The sequence below is a fragment of the Panthera tigris genome, chromosome B4 (assembly GCF_018350195.1).
Source record: "Panthera tigris isolate Pti1 chromosome B4, P.tigris_Pti1_mat1.1, whole genome shotgun sequence".
NCBI classification, from domain to species: Eukaryota; Metazoa; Chordata; class Mammalia; order Carnivora; family Felidae; genus Panthera; species Panthera tigris.
Genome location: NC_056666.1, coordinates 83,517,283 through 83,534,401, shown reverse-complemented (window position 1 = coordinate 83,534,401; position 17,119 = coordinate 83,517,283). Strand labels below are relative to the sequence as shown.

The following is a 17,119-nucleotide window of genomic DNA, read 5'->3' as shown; positions in this document are numbered from 1 at the left end:
GTTAATCTATGTGTCACTAGCTTACCACACCAGCCAGTTCAGAACTCCAGGGCTCTGCAAAGTATCTGCTCCACCCCAAGCCCAGCCCAAATGAGTACTTCTGGGAGGACCTGACTGGAGCAGAGATTACCCATCAAAATCCATTCTCCCATTTCAAAAGTTGTAAGTGGGAAATAGCTGCCCAACCAGAGAAAACCATTTCTTCTCCTTTGGCCGTTAGGTAGTGATGAAAGGTGACTCTTTCCTTTCTCTCTCCCGGCCATTTTGGCGGTTGCTTCTGGTTGGGTCCGCCCCGCACCTAAGGCAGGAAGATGGTGGCCGCAAAGAAGATGAAAAAGTCGCTGGAGTCCATCAACTCTAGGCTCCAACTCATTATGAAAAGTGGGAAGTACGTGTTGGGGTACAAGCAGACTCTGAAAATGATCAGACATGGCAAAGCGAAACTGGTCATCCTCGCCAACAACTGCCCAGCCTTGAGGAAATCTGAAATAGAATACTATGCCATGTTGGCCAAAACTGGTGTCCATCACTACAGCGGCAATAATATTGAATTGGGCACAGCGTGTGGGAAATACTACAGAGTGTGCACCCTAGCTATTATTGATCCAGGTGATTCTGATATCATTCGAAGCATGCCAGAACAGACTGGGGAAAAGTAAATCACGTAAAATTTTTCGTTAATAAAATTGGCTAGAGCTTGTTTTAAAAAAAAAAAAAAAAAAAAAAAAAAAGGTAGTGATGAAAGGTAAAATAGGGCATATCGTTAGAATTTTTAAGTTTCTTTAAACGAAAATGGATTCCAACAGGGCAGCACCAAACCAGAGTAGTTAGGCGCTCTCCACCAACAAGAGCGAGAAGAAAGACTTGCAGAGAGAAAAGGGGGAAGCAAAGCAAGAATATTATTTGATTGGTTAAAGCGGAAGCGTTCACTTCATTTGGAAAAGCCTAGTTAGCTGTTTGTGATTTGTTGCCCTGAGGTTTTTATTTCTTAACCTTGAGGCATTTACAGGCTTAGGTTCAGGGTGGTTAGGTAAGCTGCTGAAGTATTAGAACCACCGTATTCTCACAGCCTCCTTGTTTAATTAATTTAATAGTAGAGACACATAATTCATTCTTACCGTGAGGTGGGGGCGGAAGTGATGTGTGCCACTTCCGGACCAAGGCTTTTAAGAGGCAGGCCTCTCTCCTCCATGCTTTCTCACCACAAGGTCCAAGAGGACCACAGAACCTTCCAGATGAAAGCCCACAGGGAGAACCATCCACTGACCACCGGACTGCTATGCAAGCAAATTATAGAAATGGTAAGCTACCTCTTCAGATGGAACTCTTGAAGTATGGGAAGCCTCTAAGCTTTGTGGTAAAGTACATGAGAGGATCTCTCTCCATTTTGATGGTAAAGTCATTTGGCCTCAAGCAACTGAAAGAAAGAGAAAACCCAATTAATGGCGGCTTAAGCGATAAAAAGCATTTACTGATCTCACTTGACAAGAAGTCTAGAGGTACAGCGTTCCAGATTTGGTGCAGCATTTCTACAACACCTTCATACATCTAATCTCTTCCCATCTAAACTTTGCCATTCTTATCACAAGATAACTACTACAGATCCAAGCAGCACATCAGACAACATCAACTGAGCAAAAGGTTGGAGAGTTTTCCTCAAAAGCCCATCTCCTTGCAGGACACTGAACGGAAGTCCTCATGTATTGGGCCATGCTAGCAGCTAAGGAGAGCACTGGGGAAGGGAAACTCCATCCAGAGGAATGAGATTTCCATTAATAACTAAAATTAATCACAATTTTAGCTCCCATAACTGAGACCCCCCCCCCAAAAAAAACACACAAAAAAAACAAAAAACAATATTGTGTTTGCAAAAAAAGAAGTAGAGGGGGGTAACTAACAACTGGCCGCCACAGATTCCGATACCACAATATTGCATTCTACTCACAAAAAAATATAGTTAAAGGCTTCTCTGTCATTTATGACCCAGACATAATAAGTCCACAGGGATTGGCCAGGTACAAGACTAAGTGGCAGACATCTACCCTCTATATCCCACACACACATACACATGCACACACAAACTTGCTATGACTATAGCTCTGGTTTTGATCATAGGTCAACCTTTAGCAAGGCTGCCTCTCCCTCTTAATATTTAAGAGCTCATCTAGTGGTAATCAGAAAGGCTTCCTTGCAACAGTGCCCACCAGTTTGAGAGATGAGCTCACCATACATATGCATGTTGTCTCCCATAATAGTCATTATTTGGGCTCAAGCCATAAAACACCAGTCCAATCCTCCTACTTTTCACTTGCCTTGGCAGAGCTGATCTGATCAGACATCAAATCAACACGCACATCATTTCTGATACATACACAACACTAGTCAGAATGTATTAGGAAAAAAATCTTACCCTAGAACCATATATTCCAAAAAGAAAATATGGCTGGTGTTCAAGTCACATTAACAACAAACAATAATAATGACAACAAATCAATATTAACTGCATTTAATTGTGAGAAAAATCAAAAATTGCCACAGGGAGCACACTACTTGTCAGGAATGGTATGTGTTAATAATTCCAAGAGAAAAATCCATCCACAACTTCAAAGAGTAACTTTTCCCAGGGGAAATGAAATTAATCACAGAAAAGGAAATGCAACAGAGTTAAATGACTTTTTTAGGCTCCTAACATTTTCCTTCTACTTATTTAAAAGATTCCCAAAATGATGGGCTCTGGTTGATGAAACATTCCAGAACAATCTGAGATGAGGCTTTCTGATCATCAATACTCCATATATGGGGCAGTTCACAAGCCTTTGTGATAAGACAGGCTGTGCAGCTGGCACCAGGTTTCTGATAGAGTGAATTTATTAAAACACATTATCCACCAAGGTAGTAACAGGTAAGATGTCTTCGGGGCTTCAGTTTAGGTTGGTGATTTCTAATCTCCATAAATTTCTCTGGAACTGACTGTAAACTAGTTAAATGGTTGGCTGGTGACAAAAAGATGAGGAAAATAATGAATGCACATAAAGCAGCACAAAAGATTTGGAGGGATTTGTATCTGCTCTGTAATTAGGTTGGCGCATGGGAAATTAACATTCTTGTTGGCCTCCTCCTTCCCTTCCTCCCTCCCCCTAGGCCTCCTCTTCTTGTCCCCAGTAAAAGAGCTCTGCAAGCAAATGGGAATGGCAGTTTGAGGTCAAAGAAAAAAATGAGAAAGGAAGATGAGAGCCGGGGATGAAAAGAAAAGGCAACCCAATGAGGTCTCTCCATGTTCCCGCATCAGGCAAAGGACTCTCACACAACCAGAAACGAAAACATCTGGTAGGTTCAAGGAAGAAAATAGTTCAAGTGCATTTTTGTACCTCTTGTTTCTATCAGTACAACTTGTACATTGAAGTATGACCATCTGTTTATGTTCTTCCTCTAGACCAGGGGTAGGCAATGCACCTGTTTTTGTTCCACCTTCAAGAATGATTTTCACTGGAGCACCTGGGTGACTCAGTTGGTTAAGCATCTGACTCAGTTTCAGCTCAGGTCATGATCTCACAGTTTGTGAGTTTGAGCCCCACATCGGGCTCTGTACTGACAGCTCAGAGACTGCTCGGGATTCTCTCTCTCGTCCTCTCTCTCTGCCCTTCCCCCATTTGCTCTCTCTCTTTCTCTGTCTCTTTCTCTCTCTCTCTCAAAATAAATAAATAAATAAATAACAACAACATCAACAAAGAATGATTTGTGCTTTTTTTTTAACAGTTACATTTTAAATGGTTATTTAAATACCTACATAGTACTCTCAATTTTGCCTCTTGGAAAAATCTAAAATAAAGTCTAAATCTAAAGTGTTTATTCTCCAGCACTTTTAGAAAAAGTTTTCAAGCCTTGCTGTAGATGAGACCTCTGGGGGCACCGCTGTCCATTACATTCTTATCTGTTGGATCAAGTAATGCTTGGTGGTTGAATGGATTAAAGAATGTTCTAAGAGAGCATTCTGAAACAAGGCATAGACATTGCAAATGAAAAACTGAGGCCTGGAGATGTTAATCAGCTGACCCAAATTCCAACAGCTTGTTTAGTGGCAGAGCTAAGACTAGAATCCCTGCTGCAGTCAACCACCTGGATCCGATGATGCCAACATCAAGAATTACACCACCTTTCCAAGTCTCTCTTTCGATCAAACTGATCACCTTCTGTGCATCAGTAAAATACAAGCGCACAGCTGTTCAGGGTGTACCTCAATGAAGAGAGACAAATGCATTTAGTAGGAAGTTCCAAAAACAGACAAACAAACAAACAAAAAAGCTTACTCCCAAAGAGAGGTGTAGTTTGAGACTCAGTCCCTGGGTAAGTGACAGACCTGACATCATCTTAATTAATCTAGGTCTACATGGGCCTGTTGGGAAAAGACACTGAAAAACAGATTTCCTGTGAAGTTCAAAACTGATTTGTAGTGTACTTAATGGGTAAACTGAGAGAGAACAACACATTGACAAAATAAAAATTAATTTGCTTCACTATGTATGCTCAGAATTACATCAGTGAGAAAAGAGTTTGGTACATTTTATGCCCATTTTTAATGTCTCAGGTGATAAAAGAGTTTCTGGCTCTTTCCTGGGGAGGCTACTCCCTAAACTAATACTTTTTGTTGTCATTCATGTTTGCCAAGGCAATATCTCAAGATCTAATGGGTTTATACACCACTCAACAGAGATGCAAAATTGAAACCTTTCTACTAATACCCAAACTGTATTATAATTTTTGCTATATTTTCAAAAGCTTGGGGATATAAAATCTTGATGTGTATACTTCAACAAATACTGATGCTTTCTTTGGAATTTGGGAGCAAAGAGTCAATGAATTGGGTAAAACTAAACGCTTTGACCTGCCTTCTGGGCAGTTTATAATTAGCCTAATGCTATTACGTAGGTGAATTGTGGCTTAAGTTATCTAGACAGTGTTAGAGAAAAACCCTTCCTTCTTCTCTCCAGAGTGCTCTTTTGGAAGTCTTGCTGCTCTAGTTAGTTCAATGCTATTTATTTTCACTTGTGTTCATTACTTTAGTTCTCAGGAGTAATGTTCAATGTTTAGCAACAATAAATTTTATTTCCCACGTGTCAGTCTGGTTACAAAGCTGATACAAATCCCTCTAAATCTTTTGTGCCGCCTAGTATGCATTCATTATTTTCTTCATCTTTTTGTCACCAGCCAACCATTTAACTAGTTTACAATCAGTTCCAAAGTAATTTATGTAGATTAGGAATCAAGAGTAGTCCAAAACCCTCCAGGCATCTCACCTGGCCCTCTCTTCAATGCATGGAGTTCTTTATCAAACCAACCCCTCCTACACCCTATGTAGAGCTGTGGCATTGGCTTTATTTAACCTCCAACTTCAGAACACAAACTCTCTACTCATAATCAATCAACCAACAATTATTTATTTCTACCCATGTAATGCTCTCCTAAGGAGTTACTCTTGGTAAATAGATTAGATGTATAGATAGATGATAGATGATAGATAGATAGATAGATAGATAGATAATAGCTAGACAGATGAGAAGAGATGGCAAAAAGGCAATATTAAACAAATGATTTTTCAGAGTTGACTTAACGTTTTTAACTCTAAGGTTAAAGTCATCAACAAAGATTTATTGAGTGCCACTGTTTACCCTGTTTTGTGTTGAGAGCTATAGAGAACGTCTCTATAATTGGCCCCAAAAAAGTGATGATTGTAGATGCCTCAATACAGAGACGTCAAGGTCAAGGAGAAAGCCATGTCCAGAAAGCATGAAGGAAAAGAGAAGCAAATCAATACGTCTTTTTCTGCCTCCTTTTCTCTACATCTCTTGCACCCATCATCAGGGTAGGAAGCTTAAGCTTGATCCATTTAAACATGGGTGCCATTAAAGATTTTGGAGAAGGGACAGATTGAGGCCATAGAAACCAAAGCAACCAACGTTTCTTACAAACAACGCTTCAGGGTGCTGTTTACAAAGTTCTGCCCAAATTTTCTAAGGCTCTAATGAAGTAAAGCACATATACAAGAAAAAAAAAAAAAACTGGCCTGCAGGTGAGCTTGTCCCTAGACCATGTTCAGCAGGTTCATGCCTTATTTACGCCTTTTTTTAAATTACATGATCAAGAAAAAAAATCTCTAAGAAGTACCAGATTTATAAATTATGTCCTTTTACAAATGTGTTCGTGAGAAATTGACTCAAAACAAAAAAAATAAGGCTTCCCAACCCAAAGAAACTAAGCAATACGACCAAAACCCTCACCAAAAGCAAACAAAAATTCACCCAAGCAGAATTCCATGTTCGGTAGATAAAATCTACAAACAACACACTAAATTTTCATACTGAAGCAACTAGGATATTCTGGAATTTCATTACATTTGACCATCTAGTCATTGGTTAATATGTAATTTTTTTTTTTTACACTACCATTATTTTAACATGTCATCAGGTTAAAAGAATATATATAAATCATGGTTTCCACTGTGGATTAGTAGTTAATGTGTTCCTACCGGGGCTGATTTTCCACACCTGGTTTCATCCTGTAAGCTTCTTCCAAAATTATTTTAATCTTTTGGATGACTGTAAATGAACAATAGCCTACCCTTCATTAGTAAACACATTACAATTCTCTAACCTGGCTTTCCTGCCTCTTCATTAGGGATAGCTCTAGGGCAGCGCCTGGGGGGTAGGGGAGGGGGGTGGGGGGCGGGTTGTGCGCAACCTTTCTTCAGGTTCTCTGCTTTGATGGTGACTAGAAGCAGGAAACTCCCTTGGCTAGTTTGCATGTTAAAGGTACTTCTGGCAGGTGTCTGGTTCAAGATCTAAAAGCTCTTCTCCTGTATAAGCAAGGGCAAACTCTCTTCAGTGACATGAATTGACAATAAGAAGCATATTTAACAAACTTCAATAACACTTTGTACCTCTTTTTGAAGCCACAAAACCTACACTGGAGAAAGTTGGGACCTAATGTTTTCTATTGTGTCGCTCTGCCCTACTTCCCCTAGTCACCAACATCATAAAACCTTTTGAGATGTCACTGCTTCTTATTTCGAGCAAACTCGGGGCCGAAACCTCCAAGTCTGGCTTTTTAATTATTTTTTAAATATTTTTCAGTTTCTGAATTTGCTCGCATATCACTCACGTGCTTTCTATACAGAAGTGCTTGAATTATGCATTAACACCTTTTAAAAGGCATTTTTCAGATAAAGCACTTTGTATTATTAAGCATTGTAAAATTCTTATTGCACATCCCTTTTATTACATACCTCATTTTAAATGGGCCAGAATATTTTAATCATCCAAGAAAAGCCATAGTTTATAGCTTAAAATTGAAAATATATCTGCACATTTTCCATAAAATATGCATGCATGATTTTCAGCTCCATTTAACTAATGTATTTAGGAAATATGTTATAATAGTAAATGCAACAAATCTCAGTCAAGGAAAAAAGTATCATAAAAAGTGTGATTAATGGCAATACTTTTTTTTCATTTCACAGAAGTCCGTATTTTGAAATATGAATCATTTTACATAGATAACCTCTGTATTTCCATGCTGTTTATCTAAACTGAAGTATATTACAACTCTGGGTGCAGAATTGCAAATTACATCAAAGAAACAACTGTCAAAACAACATGCATTACCCATAATGCATTTCCAAAGAAAAAATTGCCACTGTTAAAAGAATTAAAGAGCTATCCAAAAAATCAGATAACGCCCACAGCATGGATGTATGTAAGTTCACAAATGTAATATATTTGCAATCGTATTATTGAAAATTATTTCTTAATTGCATTAGTAATGTGGAAATGAAAGTTGTTAGATCATTTGGATTGATGATCTTCATAATCGGCTCCCAGTAAGCACATAAAACATGCATGGCCCTGTATGTAAAAGAGTCATTTTCTTGATGGTATCACTTTTCTCAGATGTAACTTCACAGTAAAACTCAGCCGGTCTTCAAAATGTGTATTAAAAATTGTGGATGAAAGCACATTTCTGTAAGGCAAAATTGGTTTGTGGTTCTCCTATAAGAAAGAGAATTACTGTGCACAGTATAGGAAGTCTAATTTTATGGTTTGCATGGTTGGGTAGGAGTTAGAGTTTTCAGCTCAAGCACACATGTCATGAATAACAATACATTGAATTTACATAGCAATTTCCTCAGTGGAATTCCAAGAACTACATAATCTCATTGAGACTCATAACATCTCTTCTAGGAGCCACAAAGTAGGAAATGTCTCCATTTTAAACAATGGAAAAGGGGAGGCATATAGAAATTTGGACAACACCTTGCACGAAATAGATTAGAAAGTACTTTCCTAGGGGCGCCTGGGTGGCTCAGTTGGTTAAGCATCCGACTTCGGCTCAGGTCATGATCTCACGGTTCATGGGTTCAAGCCCCACGTCAGGCTCCATGCTGACAGCACAGAGCCTGGAACCTGCTTCAGTTTCAGTGTTTCCCTCTCTGCTCCTCCCCTGCTCATGCTCTGTCTCTCTTTCTCTCCAAAATAAATAAAACATTTAAAAAAAAAAAAAAAAAAGAAAGTACTTTCCTAGTCGCAGCAGAACTTCAACAGTTCCCTTAGAGAGATTCCCAGTGCACAGCCCTTCTGACCATGTGTCTGTGACCATGTGCATGTGGCCGCGTGCAGGTACCACATTTTCACAGTGGCCAGGTTCAGACTACCATTATAAGACAGACAAGCCTCTGTATAAGGAAAACTAGACCTGTGCATTTCAATGCCTTCCCTCAGCACCTTTCCCCACCTGGCCCACCACCAACCACTATCACCACCCAAGCTGACATCCATGCCACCTGACTCTGTCCCAGGACACACACATCCCTTGCCTCAGCCCCCAGTGGTCCTGGTCTTCCTTGCCATTGGCTTCTACAAACTGGATCTTCTCTGCTTATACCTAAGGATTAGCATATGTTACAATAGGAATCTCCTCAACTTTGACTTCTGTGCCTCAGTTCTCCTTCCTGGCTTTGCCTTCAGAGTCAGGGATTCTGTTCACCTTCAAACCCTGCCTGGTGCCTGACACTCTCATACATCAGTGCAGGACAAGCCCCAGCCAGCCTATCAGCAGGCTGGATCCCTGTGGCCTCAGCTCTCACTCTAGACCAAGTTTCTCCTGTAGCAATGGACTCTCATGTACTTGTGTGTAACTCTGATGGCCTGAACATGGGGCTAAGGAGAACAGAGTCACAGACCAAGACCCAGGCAGCCTCTCCATTCTACGGCCGCAGGTGTACTTCCTGGTGACCAGCCAATAATACTGCAAAGACCTAACTGTTCTTCACAGGAGACATGGGGAAGAAGTAAAAGGAATTAAAGGCTAGCTAAACAACTCCCAAGATACAGGTTCTGCAAGCAATGGAACTGTAGCATAATCTTCCCAGGAGATGGGCACCATATAATTGTGCAAAATCCAGCACCATGGACGTATTGCTTCTGCAGTAATCTATATTACTACCAAAAAGAAACAATGGCAGCATGCAGGGCTTTTCTGCTGAGCATCAGACTGATTTCCTGAGACAATCTGAGTTGTGTGGGTGGGCACTTTAAGACACGCAAGAAACTGCCTCTGGGGAAGATAGATTCTGGTGCCCACAGCCACCTTGACTGGTTCAGCCTTAAAAGTATGTTCCCATAAACTCTGGCATTTTCTCTCCACCATGATCTTCCCCGGCCATCTCCTGATGAGGACTCATCTTGCTTCTGTAACAACCCTTCACCGCCATGCCAGCCATGTGGCCGTGCCTTCTCTTCAGTGCTAGTTCCCAGTGAGTCCTGCCCAGGCTGACCCAGTTAGCTCCTCACCCATTAGAACACCCACATACAATGTCCTACTTCCCTCCTCTGAAGCTTAATCCTGCTGAGTGTTTGGTTTAAGTGATTTTCAATCACTACCATTCACTCATGCTCTTATTCCTAACCTCTCCAACCAAAAGAAAAAAACAAAACAAAACAACATTATATGCATATATTCACCGAACATCCATTCCCTTCTTTTTTTCTTTATAACATAACCCTGGTTTGTTCGACATGGAAGTGGGCCTAGCTGGATATACTCTCCTTCCCAGACCCCTCTGCAACCAGGGTGGCCTTGAGACCCAGTTCTGGCCAAATTTAGACTTCCAGAAGGAAGTCTTTGGAGAGAGCATCCCTTTCCAAATGAAAAGATAGACTCAGAGGCAGACATGCTGGGCCCTCCTTCTTCCAGTATGCCTTTTGCATATGCGCCTAGAGATGGAAAAGTCAGCTCACAATTATTAGGCACCAAGCCTGAAAAAAAAAAGTCTCGGGCTAAGGCTGGCAGAATGGAAATATAAAGGGGTGCCAGAGTGGCTCAGTCGGTTAAGCGTCCAACTCGGTTTCAGCTCATGTCATGATTTCACAACTTGTAAGTTCAAGCCCTGCATTGGGCTCTGTGCCCTCTCTGTCTCTCTCAGAAATAAATAAACATAAAATGTTTATAAAATAAACATAAAAAAAAAAGAAATGGAAATATAGAAGGAGCTGGGACTCTGGTACACTCTGGGGAAGCTTTCCAGCCATGGACTGCCCACCTACAGGCTTCTTATATAAGAAAAATAATACCAGGGGCGTTTGGGTGTCTCAGCTGGTTAAGCATCCAAATTCAACTCAGATCATGATCTCCCAGTTCATGAGTTCAAGCCCCTCGTCAGGCGCTGGGCTAACAGCTGGGAGCCTGGAGCCTACTTCGGATTCTATGTCTCCCTTTCTCTCTGCCTCTTCCCTGTCTGCTCTCTGTCTCTTTCTCTCTCTCTCTCTCTCTCTCTCTCTCTCTCTCTCTCTCAAAAATAAATAAACATTAAAAAATATTTTTAATAAAAAAAGAAAAATAACACAAAACCATAAAATACTTAGGAATAAACCTAACCAAAGAGGTGAAAAATCTATATGCTGAAAACTATAGAAATCTTATGAAAGAAATTGAAGAAGACACACAAAAAAGGGGAAAACATTACATGCTCATGTATTGGAAGAATAAATATTGTTAAAATGTGGATACCACCCAAAGCAACCTACATATTCAATGCAATCCCTATCAAAATAATACAAGCATTCCTCTTAGAGTTAGAGCAAGCAATCCTAAAATTTGTGTGGAACCAGAAAAGACCATGAGTAGCCAAAGCAATCCTGAAAAAGAAAAACAAAGCTGAAGGCATCACAATTCTGACCTTCAAGCTGTATTACAAAGCTGTAATCATCAAGACAGTATGATACTGGCACAAAAACAGACACTTAGATCAATAGAACAGAATAGAGAACCCAGAAATGGACCCACAAACGTATGGCCAACTAATCTTTGACAAAGCAGGAAAGAATATCCAGTGGAAAAAAGACAGTCGCTTCAGCAAACGGTGTTGGGAAAACTGGACAGTGACGTGCAGAAGAATGAACCTGGACCACTTTCTGACACATACACAAAAATAAACTCAAAATGGATGAAATATCTAAACATAAGACAGGAAGCCTCAAAATCCTAGAGGAGAAAGCAGGCAAAAACCTCTTTGACCTCGGCTGTAGCAGCTGCTAACTTGACACTTCTCCAGAGGCAAGGGAAAGAAAAGCAAAAGTGAACTATTGGGACCTCATCAAAATAAAAACCTTCTGCACGGTGAAGGAAACAGTCAGCAAAACTAAAAGGCAACCAACAGAGTGAGAGAAGATATTTGAAAATGACATATCAGATAAAGGGTTAGTATCCAAAATCTATAAAGAACTTACCAAACTCAACCCCCAAAAACCAAATAATCCAGTGAAGAAATGGACAGAAGACATGAATAGACACTTTTCCAAAGAAGACATCCAGATGGCTAACAGACACATGAAAAAATGCTCAACATCACTCATCATCAGGGAAATACAAATCAAAACCACAATGAGATATCACCTCACACCTGTCAGACTAGCTAAAATTAACAACTAAGGCAACAGATGTTGGCGAGGTTGCAGAGAAAGAGGAACCCTTTTGCACTGCTGGTGGGAATGCAAGCTGGTGCAGCCACTCTGGAAAACAATATGGAGGTTCCTCAAAAAACATAAAATAGAACTACCCTATGACCCAGCAATTTCACTAGTAGGTATTTATCCAAAGGATACAGAAGTGTCGATTCTAAGGGGCACATGCACCCCAATGTTTATAGCAGCACTATTGACAATAACCAAATTATGGGAAGAACCCAATGTCCATCAACTGATGAATGGATAAAGAAGATGTGGTGTGTATATATATATATATATATATATATATATACATATATATATATACACACACACACAATGGAATACTACTTGGTGATCAAAAAGAATGAAATATTGCCATTTGCAACAACATGGATAGAATTAGAGTATATTATGCTAAGCGAAATAAGTCAGTCAGAGAAAGACAAATTCATATGATCTCACTCCTATGTGGAATTTAAGAAACCAAGCAGATGAACATGGGGAAGGGAAGCAAAAAAACAGAGAGGGAGACAAACCCTAAGAGACTCTTAAATACAGAGAACAAACTAAGGGTTGTTGGCAGGGCATTGGGTGGGGGGATGGGCTAAGTGGGTGAGGGGCATTCGGGAGGATACTTGTTGGGATGAGCACTGGGTGTTATATGTAAGTGATGTATCACTAAATTCTATTCCTGAAATTATTATTACACTATACATTAACTAACTTGGATTTAAATGTTTAAAAAATAAAATAATACAATACAATACAATACAATACAATACAATACAATACAATACAATATAAAATAAACCTATTAGGCAAAGGCACTATAGTCAGATCTTCCTAGTACTTGCAGCCAAATGCATTCCTACCTGCTACTTGCTCTATTTTTTTCCCTGTTAAATTTCAACTCGACTGAGCCATTGTTTTCACACCTGATAGTCAAAGCCCAGGGTCTTCCTTTCCACTTCTAGCTTTTTAATTTTTAGCTAGAAACACATTCCAGTATTTGACTTACAAGACTAAAGCCCCTTCGTATTTTAGGTAAAGCATAATAATGATGAAATGAAGGCATATTTAGGCATGAATACATCAATACTACACCCCATCTTAAACCACAGGAGCATGAAGGAACAAAAATAGCCAATAATTTTATCTTGGATCTAGCTTTGAGTCCATTCTTCATCACCCACTAGTTGTACAGCCATGAATAAGTCATCCAAACCTCTCCAGGTTTTAGTTTCTTTATCTATAAAATAGAGGCAATAATAATGTCTGCCTCATAGGGTTGCTGCCAGTATTCCATAAAAAAGCATATGTATAAATAAAATAGGTACTATTTTTTAAGTTTATTTATTTCCTTTGAGAGAGAGAGAGAAAGAGAGAGAGAACATGAGCAGGGGAGGGGCAGAGAGAGGGAGAGAGAATCCCAAGCAGGCTCCACGTTGTCAGCCACACTGTCAGAATTTCATGAACTCCTGAACCATGAGACCATGACCTGAGCTGAAATCAAGAGTCCGACACTCAACCGACTGAGCCACCCAGGCACCCCAATAATAAGTACTACTATTGGCCATAATAACTAAGAGAAAAGTCTTTTTTCCATGCAAATAAAAATGTGTTTTTTCCTTCCTTTTATTTTAGAGAGAGAAGAGTGCAAGCAGGGAGAAGGGCGGGGGGGGGGGGGGGGGAGAGAGAGAGAGACAGAGACAGAGAGAGAGAGAGAGAGAGAGGATCTTAAGCAGGCCCCATGCTCAGTGTGGAGCCCAACCCAGGGCTCAATCCCACGACCCTGGGATCATGACCTGAGCTGAAATCAGAAGTTGGATGCTCAACTGACTGAGCTACCCAGGTGCCCCTAAAAATGCATTTTTAACTTATTTCTTTTCTGAATGTATTTCCTACAATTTTGGTAATAGCTTTCTAACCATTTTCAGGCAAAAAATAAGATAAAGCCACTATAAGCTACCTTTCTGGTGGAAGGTCAATTATTTTTTTTATTTTTTTTTTAATGTTTATTTATTTTTGAGAGAGAGAGACAGACAGAGCATGAGTGGGGGAGGGGCAGAGAGAGGGGGAGACACAGAATCAGAAGCAGGCTCCAGGCTCTGTGGCAGGGCTTAAACTCACAAGCTGTGAGATCATGACCTGAGCCAAAGTCAGACACTTAATCGAATGAGCCACCCACGTGCCCCAGAAGCTCAATTCTAATTACAGGCAGACCTGGAGAGGCCCTAAGAAGGACTCATCGGGTGCTGGATTCGGTGCATGGATAATACAGGCCCACACCCGCAGATACCTGCACAAAACAGCAGATATCACGACCACCCTCAATGCATGACCTACAAAACCAAGGCTCCAAAACCAACTAACAGCAGAAAACTGGAAATTTTCTAGTGAGTAATTTTGAACATTCATTAAGGTGATATTTTTTTCACTTTGTATACTGTGAATTTATCTATTCTTCTCTGTGCCTCAAATAGAAATCACCTTCTAGGTTATATGAGCGCGCCCTACATTATTATTTTTCGGAAAGCATAGAAAAAGAAAGAAGTTATTTATAAAATCCGTCTTTCCTTTCCCCGCTCTCATTTGTCCACTCACCAATAATTGGCCATAAATCTCCAGGAACTAAGACTTGGGAAGAACTTGAGATACATCTTATAAGCTTACAGAAGAAAATACCAAAAATGAAGGCCCTGGGGGTTTCCTAGGGATGCTGAAATCAGGGCATGTTTCTAAGCATCTTCCCGCAGCGACAACAGCTCTCCTTAAGTTGTCATTGTCATTTCCATAATGCTTAGATCCTGTGATTTTTAGAGTGTGTGTGAGGTCTACAATATGCAGCCGCACGCTGATGAGGCCTACAAATGTTTCCTTGTAGAGTTTAGGCTTTTGTCCCTTCTGTCAAGGTTGGTAAGTGTCACTGTCTTCATTTCTGCCTGCGTTTCATGCAGATCTGGACATTAACTTCTGTACCAATTTCTATGAATACTCATTGCAACCTTGTTGATCATCAAGGCTGACAAGGTTAAATTTGAGAGTGTGAAAGTCAGCCGAGAACAGTCCGAGGAAGTGTCTGAATGTTCCCGAGCCTGAGAGAGAAGGGAATTTGTGGCCCGCCTCGCGTCCCTGAGGCCTGAATGCAGCCCACAGGATAGCCCAGCTCTATCCCCCAGGACAGCAGGCCCTGAATCAAAGGCCGATCTTGCCACATTTTCTGTTGTTCTCAACACTGAGTCATGGTGCCGCGTGGGGGAAAACACCTCATTCAGAGTTGGACAGAAGAGTTATTTGCCAACTTGTGAGGCAACTTACCTTCTCCAAAATGTTGTTTCTTCAGCTATAAAACGTAAAAAATGCCAGCAACATATGGGCACCTTCTTATATGTCTGGGGCAAGGGATCATTTGACTAGGTAATTTCACTTTAGCAGGTCTATCCAGAAGAAATCATCTGAAATGCATATTCCCAAATGTGTGTTCTCCAGAGCATCCTTCTCCCAAAACTCTCTCCTCACACACCGATCCTGCAGCTTTTCTCCTGTCTTCCACCTCTAGCTCCTTCTTTCTCTAAATCTGCTTCCTTCTCCTGGGGACAAGGATTCTTCTTCCTAGAAAGAGAAGAAACAAAGCCAATGAATGCATAATCCGCTCTGGCAGGCAGGACAGGGGTGGGGCCCCTCCCTCTTCATCCATGAAAAAGAAAATCACCTCCTTTTTTATTGGAGAGAAGCTGATTACAGGATACTTAAGGCGCTGGACATTAAGATGATCTGCCTGATTCTCCTCTTCCTTCTTATACTCAACAAACATCAGATAAATCCTTACAATGTGCCAGATGCCATTCTAGTTGCTGGGATATATTTAGTGTGGGAGGTAGACAATAACAAAACATGGGAATGACAAGATCAAGCTTACAATTTTAAGGGCTCGCCCTTAGGGGAGAAAGTAGAGATCAGTTCCAGGCTATAGCAGAAATGGTCTAGGAGGGAGGTGGTGAGAAGTGTTTGCATCCAGGATGTACTGTAAATGCAGCACTAACAGGATTTACTGATGAGGGGGTTTTGTGAGGGTAGGAAGGAAAGCAGCGACAAATGTCAAATATTTTTCCTGAGCAGGAATCGGTGGTGTCATTTACTATGATGGAAAACACTGGAGAAGGAGCATGTTTGGGGAGAAATTGAGTTTTTCTTTGGCCAGCTAAGTTTAAGATGACTATTCAACATCCAAGTATAGTGGTTAAGTGGGCAGCTGGAAAAGCAAATCTGGAATGGAGGAAATAGACCAGAACTAGAGATTAAAAAAAAAAAAATTTTAGAGTCATCAGGACATGGATGGCATTTTAAAATTTTTTTTTAATGTTTTATTTATTTTTGAGAGAGAAAGCACAAGCAGGGTGGGGCAGAGGGAGAGGGGGACAGATGATCTGAACCAGGCTCCACGCTAACAGCAGTGAACCCAATGTTGGCCTCAAACTCAGAAACAGTGAGATTATGACCTGAGCCAAAGTCGGACAATCAACCAACAGACTGAGCCACCCGGGTGCCCCAGAAGGCATTTTAAAAGACATAACCGGATACGATCTACTATAATGAGACCACAGCGTAGATGGGAGAGGACTAAGAGCTGAGCCCTGCATCATTCCAAACTTTGGAGATTGAAGAAGGAAGAGCCAGTGAGGGAGGAGAGAACTAGAAGAACAAGGTGTTCAGGGAGCCAAGACAAGAAGGCTTCTCAGAAGGAGGGAGTGAGGAATGTGTCAGTGCTGCTGAGGAGTGAGATTCGGTGACCTCATCCAGGGGGATGCGTGTGACAGCCTGACTGGAGTCTGCTCAAGAGAGAACAGGAGGTGAGAAAGGAGAAGCGGGAAGACACAAGTCTTCAGAGAGGGTTTGTTTTAAAGGAAAATGGAAGCACAGGCCAACAATGGAGGTGGATGAAGGGTTCGCAGACACAACATGGAAAGAAGTATAGGATGACAGTTCAGGTTTTAGTCCAGACATCCAAGGTAGGAATCACAGGAGGTACACCAGGTGTGGAGGGAGGCTCTGCAGAGGGTGGTTTGGGAGTGTCACGTCTGAGCTGCAGACACCCACATCCTGGTGGTTGAGGTCACACCCCT

At 41.0% G+C, this 17,119-nt stretch overlaps 1 protein-coding gene across 1 annotated transcript; it reads left to right on the top strand.

Moving 5' to 3' along the window:
* Positions 1-242: 242 nt before the first annotated feature.
* Positions 243-709, top strand: LOC102971810 (60S ribosomal protein L30). Its single transcript, XM_015540678.2, has one exon. The coding sequence runs from the start codon at positions 312-314 to the stop codon at positions 657-659; it is 348 nt and encodes a 115-aa protein (XP_015396164.2). The 5' UTR covers positions 243-311; the 3' UTR covers positions 660-709.
* The last annotated feature ends 16,410 nt before the right edge of the window (positions 710-17,119 follow it).

Excerpts from the sequence above, each read along its gene's own strand:
- LOC102971810 (XM_015540678.2), top strand. The coding sequence starts at position 312 with ATGGTGGCCGCAAAGAAGATGAAAAAGTCGCTGGAGTCCATCAACTCT.